The sequence below is a fragment of the Perca flavescens genome, chromosome 13 (genome assembly GCF_004354835.1).
Source record: "Perca flavescens isolate YP-PL-M2 chromosome 13, PFLA_1.0, whole genome shotgun sequence".
NCBI classification, from domain to species: Eukaryota; Metazoa; Chordata; class Actinopteri; order Perciformes; family Percidae; genus Perca; species Perca flavescens.
Genome location: NC_041343.1, coordinates 24,044,500 through 24,058,058, shown reverse-complemented (window position 1 = coordinate 24,058,058; position 13,559 = coordinate 24,044,500). Strand labels below are relative to the sequence as shown.

The 13,559-nt window shown below is 40.5% G+C and overlaps 1 protein-coding gene across 3 annotated transcripts in view; it reads right to left on the bottom strand.

The window, feature by feature from the left end:
• The window catches only part of sec24a (SEC24 homolog A, COPII coat complex component), a 57,829-nt gene that overhangs the window by 13,012 nt on the left and 31,258 nt on the right, over positions 1-13,559 (bottom strand). For 2 of the 3 annotated variants that reach the window (XM_028594490.1, XM_028594491.1), the window contains exons 1-5: positions 12,147-12,570; positions 6,901-7,488; positions 4,098-4,262; positions 2,753-2,815; positions 567-733 (exon numbers count right to left, since the gene is read on the bottom strand). In XM_028594490.1, coding sequence (XP_028450291.1) covers positions 567-733; positions 2,753-2,815; positions 4,098-4,262; positions 6,901-7,488; positions 12,147-12,207 — 1,044 coding nt within the window. In that variant the 5' untranslated portion in view covers positions 12,208-12,570. Of the gene's footprint in view, positions 1-566; positions 734-2,752; positions 2,816-4,097; positions 4,263-6,900; positions 7,489-12,146; positions 12,571-13,559 lie in introns of those variants that run through there. The other variant, XM_028594492.1, reaches the window with a different exon arrangement.

Genomic DNA, 13,559 nt, shown 5'->3' with positions numbered 1-13,559 from the left:
CTGTCATGGCGGCCGTTCAGAATACGATCTCATATTGTACTAAAATAGTTCAATGAAACATGTTTCTGAAAACATTCTAAGCGAGAAATAGGCCGTGCAGTTGCTGAATGTGTCTTCATTTCAGATCAACAAAAGTTAGTTTAAAAGATTTCCGTCAGATTTTGAGAGACTCTAGTCACGCCAATTCCGCTCGCCATTTCCAGGTGAGTCCCGATTGCCCTGTCTCCGACTGAACACGTCAGGTTGGCCAAAATGAAGGCCGACAGCCCATCAAACGGCCGACGGCACGGAACACATGTAACAGACTCGAGTCACCGACCTCGCCTGACTGTCCAATGGGCGATTACCGGGTTAGTGTGTCAGCGCCTTTAATCTGACCCCTTTAAAGCCAAAACATCAAAGATTTTATATTTCTCTAGCATTTTTTATCTTGTTATGAGAAGCAAATGCATGACAGAAATTGCCGAGCACATCATTCCACAACCAGTAAGAATGAGCTAAAGAAGAGTACGTGTGAAATGCTTAAACAGTACTCAGTCAGCGCATGGCTGTGACTTCCCTCTCACCTGCTGGTATGTCGAAGGTGCTTGAGTGTAAGGCTGCGTGGCGGCCTGAATCGCAGGGTGCATGGGGGGGCCAGCGTTGTGGGCAGCCGAGGTGTTCTGGTACCCAGGGGGAAGGGAGGGGTAGTGGCCCAAGTGCCGACCAGGTTGTCCGGACTGGGGCATGCCAGCTGTGGAAGTAAAGGGAACAGAAATTTTAAATGAGAAATCCAACCCACGTAGTAGTATGGCTTTGACTTTTGCCCAAAAATCTTATTCGAAGTTCGTTTGTTTATTAATATTCGAATATTTATTAATAATATTTTGACCATTAAATGCCTTCAATTTAAAAAAAAAAAAAACAAATTGAAAGTCAGACCCTGGATTAAACACAAACAGTATGCTTTCGACAGGAAGTTTGGAGCTTTCACCGTAGCCTACGTAAAGCGGTCTGATGTTTATACTCGTGTGCTGGTGTGTGCGTCGAGCCAGTGTGTGTGGGCGGTGTTGCCAACTTAGCGACTTTTTTTCACAAAAGGGACTAGCGACAAATCTGTAGAAAAGACAGCGACTTTCTGTAAAATAAAAAAAGAGTCGCCAGTATTGTCCAGCGAGCACGCAATGTATTTCTCTCCTGTGGCCGCTGAAACAGTCACCTCTCTCTTCTGTTGTGAGGAACAGCCCCGCCCTCCCCTCTCTCTCCTCATGTGCAGCAGCACTGAGCAGACAGGTAGAAAGGGGAGAATGGACAGGATGCGGGGCCGGTGTAGGTAGGAGAGACAGCGGAACGCGACGGGAGAAAGACGCCGCTGAGCTGGCCTGGTCCTGCCCCTGCCCCTGAGCTGAGCTGGCCCTGGACGAGCCAGCCTTCTTTGAGAATTAGGGGGGAATGCAACGCTACCGAGCCACGGCCGAGAGACGTGCGTCGCCGCGACGTGTATTTACATTTTGAAATGCGTGAAAAAGCCTCGGAATCTGAACTGAAAACAACGTTTACAAGCAAACGCATTTACAAAAAATAATGCTCATAACAGGTTCGAATATTAAGGGCTGGCTAATATTCGTTCGAATATCATTATTTTTTTTAAATATTCGAATAACGAAGTTCGGAGTCAAAGCCCTACTGAGTAGCAGTGATTACTGAAAAAGTGAACCCCTCTAAATTATAATTTATTATATATTATAGACTATATTTGTCTTGCTGTTAACAAATTATATGATAAGACCAGACCAATGCATTAGTCCATCTCTCAAGACGTGTGCCCCAAGCCTCTACTTGAAGAAATGATAAAACAGGTCACCAATATATAGTTTCAAAAGACCAGTAATTTCCTAAATCAGCTAGGCACTGTGTATTTTAGATACCATTCCTTAAACAGGAGTAAACGTTGCATTTGTTGAGAACATTTTCAACTACAGATTAATACACATTTGGTGGCTGATGAGTATTTACAGCAGTACAACCGTGTATGTGAAATTGATTTAAAATAAACAGTGACGGGGTTACATGGTAATGAAGGAACACATCCCCCAACAGTGTGGCTCATTAATGTGTTTTTATTGGTCAATGGACAACATTGGAGCTCTTCTGAAAAGAGGAATACCACACACACACACACACACACACACACACACACACACACACACACACACACACACACACACACACACACACACACACACACACACACACACACACACACACACACACACACACACACACACACACACACACACACACACACACACACACACACACACACACACACACACACACACACACACACACACACACACACACACACACCATGGAGTTCTTTGATAATATGAAAAGTATAGAATATTTACAGACTTATCCTTTAAACTAAAGAAAACGAGAGACTTGTAATTGGTAAAAGCACACCAGAACTGACATTCATTGATGGGGCTTTACTTCTGGGACATTGTGTATTTAGTACAACAACAAAAAAATCAATGCAACAGGTTGTTATTTGTAAGTGTTTAAACAGTACTACTAGCTACTAGTACTAAAGGGATTTACTGTAGAAGGCTGTACTCTCCTTCAAAAACTGTGATATAAATTGAAAGAGGGCAAATGATGCCCATTTACGCCAAGTGTGTAGCAGCTATGAAGTCCTGGCTTTGTAAATTTAGACTGTACATATGGTTGGTGTGAAAATAATTTAATTTGTGGCAGAAAATGACCTTACCCATTTTGTTGTCAACATGATTATAGCTGTTTGGTGCTTGTGGGCCATTGCCAGCCATAGTTCCTGTTTCAAAACAAATACAGATGTGAACAATTTTAGTGACACTTTTTGCTATTTCTATCCCAGTGTGCCAACCACAGGCTATGGAATGATCTGATCTACAGTAGATGGACACAAAAGACTACTGAAGCAAAACAACAATATTGATGATGATGCTGATGCTGGGAACTGATGTATGGTGTTTTAAAGAAATATTTATACTTTGGGGTTTCTAAGATGTTAATTTAGAGGTCATTTGGGAGATATGATAAAAAGGATGACAGAGAGAGGCAAACAAACTATTAACAGGAAATATGTTACTAGGGATGCACCAATACTAAAAGAAATACTAGGCTAAAGCAGCACTAACACCCAGCTACATAAGCACAAGTTATAGAGATCAAAGCAAAACATCTTCAGAGCTTAACTTAAATAACTTATTTATAACATTTTGTCTAAAATTAACAGATTGGAGCTCTGTATCAGCTGATTCTGCAATGCTTCATATTTGGTATTGGCAATTTAAGGGATGGAATAAAATAATTAGTGCATCCCTAGATACAATGAACAACAGCACAGAGAGGACAGGATGGGCAGCAAAGCACTGACACTAACAACAACTGACAAACCACACCTGGACATTCAATATCCCCCTCCTGGCAGTCGGGCTCAGTGGGGGGCAGAGTGCTGTTAACAGCACCCCCACACTGAGCTGGCATGTAGAGGAAGGAGGGGAGGGAGGGAAACAACGGAAGGTGATCAGAACAAAAACGGCTGGCTTATAAATGGACATACTGTTGCACACTCATGGCTGACAGCGTTTTGATTTTACAATCGGCACAGACTCACAAAATGTTTGTATTTTAAACATGTAATTATATACTTGCCCAATTTGTGGGAAAAATGTTGTGCTGCACGGACTTTGACCTTCAATTCTTTTTCACAAGCTTACAAAGCTAGATAAAAACAAGTTAAAACACGCCATCTACAATCGGGCTGAAAAACTAACTACTTAAGTGACTGGTCATGTTGTTTTATGAACAACAAATGGCTCCATTTCCTTTTTTGGTTCAGAAACATTGATTCAAACAATTTTTTTAATAAATTGCTTGTCTCGTCTTGCTGAGTTCATACCAGGCCGTTGGCACCTTTAAGACCACTCCAACTAAATGTAAATAAATGAACCAAGTGATGCAGTAAAGTATAAAGCAATGTGGCACTCAGTGTGTTGCTGTCTTTGTAGGTTGTCATACCTGAGGACAAAGCACAAAAATGTCATGTGCCCGGTTTTAAAAACAAAACTTACCATCTGCCTTGGGGGGTGGAGGTGTGGCATTGGCCATTAGGTTTCCAGTAGGAGGCGGTGTGGGTTTCATGGTTGATGGTGGGCCTGTAGGTGGGGGGCCATAGGGTGCTCTGCTTGACTGGTATGTGTGGGGAGCCATGGGAGTCATTGGTGGAGGTGCAGGCCCTGGTGAAAAACACCAACAACAGTGATTCATCTTAGGGCAACAAATCATGATTATTCTATATATTTTTTTCTGATTACTCGAATATATAAAATGTGACAAAATAGTGAACAACGGTCATCACAATTTCCCAGAGTGAAAAAGCATAAAATTCTTATAAAATTAATCACATACATAGTTGTTAAATTTTCTTTTTAGCAAATATTTTGTGATGACAACACCTTCCATCATCTGGGGTGAAACTGCATCATCACTGCATCGGTTTTGTGTAAAAAAAAATAAAATTAAATAAAAAAAGAGCACTCTGTGGTACTGCCACATGTCATGTAGAAAAAAATATGAGGCATCACTGATGTGTAAAATTATAAGCTCTGACTAGAGGCAACAACAGCTGGTGGCACTACTGTCAGAACAATGACAGCAAGAGAGACATGTTCACGTCTACTGACAAACTAGCCAGTTAAGATGCCTCTGGACTCCAACCCCTTGATTAACTTGTTGATCAATACATGCAGGAAGTATGTTCTCTTTTGTCTAAAAGGTTAATACATTTATTTTATTTTTTATAAATGAGACTTACACCATTCATATGGTGCATTACCATGCACAATTGGTGAGGTTGATTAATATTACAGCAGCGACAGATTATTATGACAAATAATTATCTATATATTATTAGGGAAGAATCTTTTATTTCAGGGACAAAAAGGCCAAGAGTGTAAAGATAGATATTAGATTTGAGATTAGACTGAGACAAAGCTGCATTATAATGACTAAAATGATAATCCTCTTTCCTTCACATTGTTCACGGCACTTTGGTGCATTTCATATCGGCACTGTAACATGTTACATTCATATGAAACATTTTAATGAGAAAAATACTTTATCACTGTTAATGCTGGAGACTAGGGCTGGGCGATATATCGATATCATGATATGAGACTAGATATCGTCTTAGATTTTGGATATCGTAATATGACATAAGTGTCTTTTCCTGGTTTTAAAGGCTGCATTACAGTAAAGTGATGTCATTTTCTGAACTTATCAGACTGTTGTAACTGTTCTATTATTCACCTTTACACACTTAGTCATTATATCCATATTACTGATGATTATTTATCAAAAATCTAAGTGTGAAGATATTTTGTATAGATATATATATAACCTGTTTATTATTTATTCATTTGATTTTGCAACTGTTCACTGAAATAGCCGGTTTCTATGAAATTATTTGTGACATGTCATATTTGGCTTTGACTGAAGTGCTCTCACTTTGCGGGAAAAAATATTGGGATATATATCGTATATCGATATTCAGCCAAAATATATCGGGATATGACTTTTGGTCCATATCGCCCAGCCCTACTGGAGACTATGAAACTTTCAGCAGCTCAAAAGAGCCAAAACGGTTCAACAGATTATTGTTGCAGGTGGACAATGTGTGACATTTGAGAATTGCTTGTGACGTGTCACATTTTTAATTTGCAAGAAAGCAATCGCAGTACACAATGCCACAAAGACCTAATCATTTCTCCAGTTAGCTGCAACTCTCACTGTCACCATTGTACTGGGAAGATATGCCCTGATGGTGCTGCTGGGGGAAAGTCACTAAAATCAAGCCAACTCTTACTGCTGGGGGTGTGAATGTGAACATCAATTTTTAAGCCAATCTGACCATTTGATTGAGAGATATGCTGGTAACAGACAGACTGATGTAACCAAGTAATGCACTAAATAAAGCTTTTTAAAAAATCAAGGTTAATTTACACAATGCTATGACAAATCATTGAGACACTGTGGCCACAGATTACACAACAAACTACATGCTAATGTCACTTAACAAAGCCACTTCCTCCCGAGAAAATCACTTGTTGGCAGAAGAAGTTACTGACATTCTCTTTTAGTGGGCTTTTGTTTTTGACAAAGAGCTAAATACTTCTCAGTGGAGACAACCCTCTAACTCTCTCTGAAATAAATGAAACTACTTAACTACCCGAATCTATCAAATTGTTTTAACAGCACAGGAGATACGGTTGTGTGCATTCTGCTAACATCACCAGTAGAGAGCAATCATTTTAGCAATGGACCTGGACCAGAAACTGAAAGTAAAATTTGCATTTGTCCTAAAAGCCATGTCATGCTGCTACATAAGAATCACATTTAAACAATAAAATTCAGAATTGAACTTTGTACAAACTCAGAGTAAACGAGCCTGTGCCTGGGAGGGAGCCAGAGACCTGTTCAAAGTAGGACCAGAGGGCAAGGTCCAGCTCCAACAGATCAGAATTCTTGACATGCATATCTGTATCACGTCAATTAAAATGGTGATGAGGAAAAAAAGACAAGAGACCCTAATAGTGCTATAGAGAGGTTATTAGAAGGATAATGTGGTGGATATCTTACAGTGATTAAGTAATGGGGACCCTGCAATTGAAGTTACAGGGCTAACGTTCACTAGTCTGATTTATTGAAACTTAAAAGGATGATTCATCTTTTTATTGATGTGATCCAAGGAGTGCCTGCATTAGAGTCTAATTCACTGCCAACTTCACCTTGTAATTATCTAATCCTCCATTTGAAAATTGTATTGTGCATATAGATGGTACAGTTTAGACTTCAGCAGAGCCTTTGTGTTCCTACCTGGCTGGGTATATCCGTGTAGAGAGGTGGGGGGCATCCCTGGGCCTGGGGGCTGGGTGACACTATGAGACACGTGGGCTGGTGGTGCAGGGCTGTAAGGTGTCGATGACTGTGTTGAGCTTGCAGCTGGATTTACGTGGTTAGGCACGGGGCCGCGGGGAGGTATGCTCATGGAAGTGGGTTGCCCCATTGGTGGGGGAGCTGTGTTGTAGTGCCATGCTGGAGCCATGGGCTGCGGCTGCCGGGGGTTAGGGTAGTAGCTACTAGAAGACACAGCAGGAGGGGGAGGTGTGGCCTGTGGAGGGGGCAGCCTAGGACCAGGGCTGATAAACTGAGGAGGGGTATGGGATGGAGGGCCTCCCATTAGAGGCCTGGTCAACAGTGACTGGCCTGAAGGAGCTGGGTAGGAACTGAGTTGTGGGCCAGGCTGGTAGGAGCTAACTGGATGAACAGGTTGGTATGGCCCAGAGGGGTGGATTCCAGTGCCGGGGGGTGCGGGACCTTTGCCCTGCATTGGATTGTAGGTTGGTTGGTGAGTCATGCCATAGCTGACCCCTGGCTGCAGCCCAACTGGATTCTGTGACGGACCTGCAGAAGAGAGAATGAAAAATACAGGCATGTTAGAGAACCAAAAACAACAGGCCTATGTTTATTTAGTTATTCAATATTTCTTTTACTCAAAACAACACAAGTCCATCCATCAAGATGACACTTGAGCCCTTTAAGACATACACTTCATTTCTTAAATGTTCCGGCAATTTTACATGTCAGCTCCAGGTTAAATACCGATTCAAGATTCAAAATCCTTTATTAATCGCACAACAGGGAAATTCACAATTTCCTACCTATAGTTTGTTTGTTCTGGTCCATAACAGTTGAGTTGATAAACTTAGAGCATTTTTCCATTGGTTCAGCTTCTTTTCACACAGATATAAAATCCAAGCGAACCACAATGCATCACTACAAACCACATGAGAATGTTCAATCTGCTTATTGGTCAGATGTGTCTGGGGCAGGAGTGAGAAAGGAAGAAAGTCTTGTGTTCTGGACTAATACATATTTCTGTGAAAGAAACATCGCTTTTCAATTGTCCAGATAGATGCTACTGCTACTACAGTTTGTATGCTCTTTTGCATCCTAGAACACAAAGCACACCTGGCCACAGCAACCAAGGGGGAAAACAAAACCAAAAGTCAGATGAAACTGGTGTAAAAACACCCTTACTTTCAAACTGTTCTCCAACCGTGCTGCCACTGTGGCAGGAAGAAAAAGGGCTGTTGGACTCCCTCGTGTGCCAGATGCCAAAATCTGAACTAGGATTGCAGCTCTCCAGTTCAAAAGCTCAGAAGCCAAGCCATTAGCTTCCCAGAAACGCAAAGCCTGCAATGTTACAGATTCCATGTCTGAAAAGGGCTTTTGTTTGTGATTCAAGTGTCACAAGCAAGTCTTTGGGTTTAAATCTGAAGCACAGTTTTAAAAAAGGTAAATGAAAAACAGATGGCACAGTACTTATAGAACACCAAGTGAAAACCACTTAGATCCACCAAATGACCAATGAAGTGACAGCCCAGGGTCTAATCCCTTTATCTGAGTGTAATTCACCATGATCTGCCCACAGTGACAGTGAGTGTGGGGCTTTAAGCCAAGTCTGACCTTAGTAGTAGTAAACCACAGACACTTCTGCACAATTAACAATTCTTTACTTGTATATTGTGCAGATACTAGGTTAAAACGTGGCATTTGTTTCTCAACTTCCTGAATGTCAAATCAAGACCAAGAATCATGGTGTCATACCAAATATCAAAACAGGATTCACTCTTTTTGAAATAGCAGATGATGCAAGATGTTGCCAACAGCAAAAAAAAACAGATCTCAAATACTAATCTACTCATCTGTAGGAAAAAGAAAGAAAGAAATGGGTCGGAGTGAGAATTCATATAGAAAAATGTGTTATCCAAATAACAATCTAACAGGCAACAGCTTAAATTGCAGCACCAATGTATAGCTGTTTGCACCTTAAATGATTACATTTATGCAAACAGATTCACCCATATCTACTTAGCCCTATACTATATACGTGGAAGCAAAGCTAAATGAATTTCAGAGTGAGAAGGGATTAGAAAACTCAATGAGCAAAAATAGATGAAGGCACATAATCCACCTCAAATCTTTGTCCTTCCCTAGAAAAGGGAAATTGTAAGAAGTTCCTAGTCAGTAACAGCTCTTGTTCAATCAAAAAGCCTGATGTGGAATTTGAACTCTGCCAATCACAAATCAACCCAATGAAAAAGGTAAAACCTAAACATAAAAGGAAGGTAATTAAAAAATTGGCCTCATTAACACCAAGTGGGTGTATAACCCTATTCGCATGGGACTTGTATTACCTGGGGACCTCTAGTAGTTTGTAATAACTGCGGAGGTTGTCTGATCTCAATCCTGTGCAAATCTGCCATGTCTGTAATTTGTCAAGGAAAAGAATTCCACCACAAATGACCTACCAGATTTCACCAAACAGAGTGGTTGTATGATATTAGTCCCGTGTGAATCTGCATCTCTGTGATTTGGGGTTTATTTACTGCGTTGGCAATTATAATTGAAAGTTTTGACAGAACCATGACATCATATGCGGGGGCTAAGTTCAGTAAATTCAAGTAAAATACTGACTGTGCTGCACAAAACACAGATGTGGGGGGGGTATTTACTAAATCACATGAGGTCCTCTGGTAGTTAGGGATGTCACAAGACCAAAAATCTAGTATTCGGTACCGATACCAACAAAAGTACACAAAACTTGATACTAAAGTCGATTACACGCTGTGTGTAAAAAAAAAAAAAAAAAAAAAAAAAAAAAAGGGGGGAGAATATAATACTTAAATATGAATTCCTTTATTTAAACATTTGGTGTCATGTCACTCTTCTTTCAGAGTTTTCTTTTAGTTTCAACTTTCTGTTATGGTGTGGATTTGAGGGGGCAAGGGGAGCATGATTTACAAAAACGAACACGTCAGTCTTCTGGACCCCACAGCCCGTTGCTTTGAAGCCTGGCATCACCACACAGCCAGCGTACGGTACCGTCTTTCATGAGTTCACCTGGAACTCCCAGACAGCAAGCATGTTTACAGTATTTACGTCAGTTTCTCTTTGCCGTTGTTGTTTTTTACAAAGAACCGGGCTGGTTAAAATTAACTGATGTTATAGAGGTCCATTAAAACAAGTGCTATCAGAGCACACGTTAGGTTGTGATAGACAACGGCAGAGAGAAATAGACTCACTTGCGGCTTGGTAGTTCCAGGTGAAGACGTGAAAGCCGCCACCGTAGATGTACGGTAAAGCCAGAAGCTGAATGCGGACAAGCCATTCAGGGAGATCAGGGGCTATTCACTGTTTTTCCATGCTGGTCGGTGTTCTTCAGCATTTAGCGGCAGTCTAGAACATTTTTAACGTTAGGCGTATATACTGCCCCCGTCGGGTCCGGAAGGACTGCATCCCCCAGTACCTTTGGTACTGTGAAAAAATGAGTACTGGCACGTTTTCAGAATTTTGGTACCAAAGTATCGGTTCTTGCGACATCCCTACTGGTAATACTAATCCTGAGTGAATAGGGCTCATGATAAGAATATGCAAGAAAACATGAATCCGTCTAGAATAGACACCCTCAACCATGAGCTTTATACATGAAGCGTATGGCCATGACATACTAAGCATACAATGCTTATGGCCATAAGTAGTGTAAAATACAAGTGACATGTGGAGACATATTGGTGTGATAATATATAAATGATGTAGACACAAATGATATTTCCTCCCATTTGAATTGTTCATTCGTATTAAAGATCTCATGATAACAATGAATTTACAAGCATTGTTCTGAAAACTTATCCCATCCAGCTTTAGTGACATGTTTTCATGGTTTGTTCCTATTGTCAGTAACACATTGTTTTCAAATTGATTAGAGGTCAAAGAACAGAGCTGGATTAGCATCCTTTATTGACCCATCTGATTCAAGGGAGATGGGAATATGATTATTGGGGAATGCAGTGAACAATAATATATATACATACATACATATATACACACACACAGTTTTAGAAAGCCACCTGAGGTATTTGAAGCTCAAGCGGCAATTGCTTCATCTAAACAGTACAAGAGAGCTCCTTCCCATGCATCAACAAGAAACGCTTCTGAAGGTTGCACATAATCACACTTTTGTCAGATGTCACAGAGTGTTTTTCCTCACCATTCAAGGGAAACCTGATACAAAATGTTGGAGTAATCTCAAGTTGAAATAAGTAAATAGATGAGCCTACAGAAAGATCTGCAGCAACATATCTGGATCATCCCCAATTTGCCACATGTACAATAACGTCGATAGCAAAAACACCCGAGCTATTTAACCTGCTAAAAAGATCAGTATTGCACAATTCAGTGAGGTAACTAATAAACCTGCAGATGGGAAAATCCAATGGGAATGTTAAACTGTACAGGAAAAACTAAGGAGACAGACGCGGAAAGACAAGCTAAAGCTCGTTAGATATTTTATCATGACAGGAAAGGTTCTGGCTAACCGAACAACTACAGGAGAACAACAAGTGCTACGTTGACAGCGTGATCATACCATGGCCGTTATGTTTACTGGGAGAAGATGGAACAACCCGACACCTGTCTTAAAAGTTATGATGCCCGTTGACCTCTCGGTTTGTCTTCCAACTCGACAAATCAAAAAGTAGCACTGGTAAAATGTAGTTACCAAAGACTCGGACTCAACCCATCCATAGTCACTACAGGTTACATTAACGCTCATCCATTCTATAGTTAAATTATTGACTGTTACAATACTGTGCTGTATTTATTCCATTTTTTTATGCTTATTGTATGCCCGAAACATACCAAGGCAAATTCCATGCAAGTTTAAACTTACTTTGGCAATACATCTCATTCTGGTTCTGACCAAGGCAGGTAACGTTATAGCTAGTTACATTACCGATAGCAACAATTTAGCTAACGTTAAGACTAACGTTAACCGCAGCTGTCCCGGTGTAACGTTAACTATACATGACAGCTCGCCCTTGCTTGGCTACCTTAATTTCCTAAGCAAGCCATTTAGCACACTTAGCAAATAGCCACAGATTCAAGAGCCAAGAACTGCTGCTAGTGTCAGCTTATTACTTATCGCTACGTTTAGCGAGTTAGCTCCTGTTAGCTACTTTGCCTTGAACTAACTTTACTTACATTTGAATGTTACTCACCGTTCGCATATGCCTGTCCTGCCCCTGTCCCATTCTGAGAGTTAAATCCCGCAGTTGACATCTTGAAATAGACACCAGGACTTAATTTAGAGGCGCTTGGTTGGCGAAAAGCTAACGTTAGCTGCGTCTTTAGCTGGCTAACTAGCTGGCAGTAGCGGGGTAACGTTCAAACCTGTGGCTCTGGTGACGTTTAGTCAAAGCGGCGTCTATGGTGACGTCTTCTACTTTCTTAAAAAGTTAATTAGCTGACTTGTTGGCGATCACAGGTCCATGGCTACAACCGATACCCCGTTCAACTACCTACGGGTGAGTAACGTTAGGCCTTGTTAGAGTAATCGTGTGAGACGCTTCTCCTCTTTCACCGGAAGTTGGGATCACCCAGCAGGATCAGCGTAAAACTCGTCGGGCATGCGCAGTATGTACACGTGGCATTTCCTCCTGTGCTCTGGGTTTTCCAGTGTACTGGAAACACGAGAAGAGAGTGCAATATGTATATTGTATGTACAATCCGTATTTTTTAAGCATTTTCTCATTTAGTTGGATGTCAGCGAGATCGGTAATCTTTCCATAAAGAATTCTAACGATCACCAGAGTAATTTCCTCCTATATGAAGTGACATTTTTAACTGCACATCCTGGACTATTACCCCTGACCATTGCACATATTACATGTACTGTGAACTTTTAAACATCCAATGATCAATATTTTTGCACACCCTGCACTAAACCGTACAGCCTTACTTCTTTCCCTTTCTAAAACTGTTATAATGTACATATTTCTTATTTTGTTAGTCTTTTTACACACTTTTTATCATGATATATCTATTCTGTATGTACTGTATGTTCTTGACTGTTGCAGTACTTTGCTATATTGTTTATTCCCTTTTTAGTATGTTAATGTTTGCACCAAATACACCAATGCAATAATTAATTGGTGCAATAATTTATTAGTTAATAATAGCAATACCTGACAATATTGTAGTCTGACATGTTTCAGCCACTTGTTTACTGCTGCTACTTATGTTTACACTGTACCTTACACAGTGGTTCCCAAACGTTTTCAAGTAAAGGATCCCTAAACTGACACAAATTAGACCATGACCCCTATCTGACAGGATTTTTCATTTTAGATGTTTTATTACAGAAAGTGCATGAAACCCATGATAAAAAATAGTCATACAGTCTGTCATTGTGTTACTTATGGATGGAATTGTAGTGAAAATAAATTATTCACCTTCGTACTTGGGACCAACTGGATCCCTATCAAAGACCCCTGGGAAAACCACTGATATAACAAGCTAGGAGCAATCGTTTTTGCAGTTGGTCGTTTTGTTCGATATATAAACCAGTAACTGTTACCATAATAAAATATTGTATGAAAAATATGTGTGCTGAAATCGTAAAAGTAGAAGAA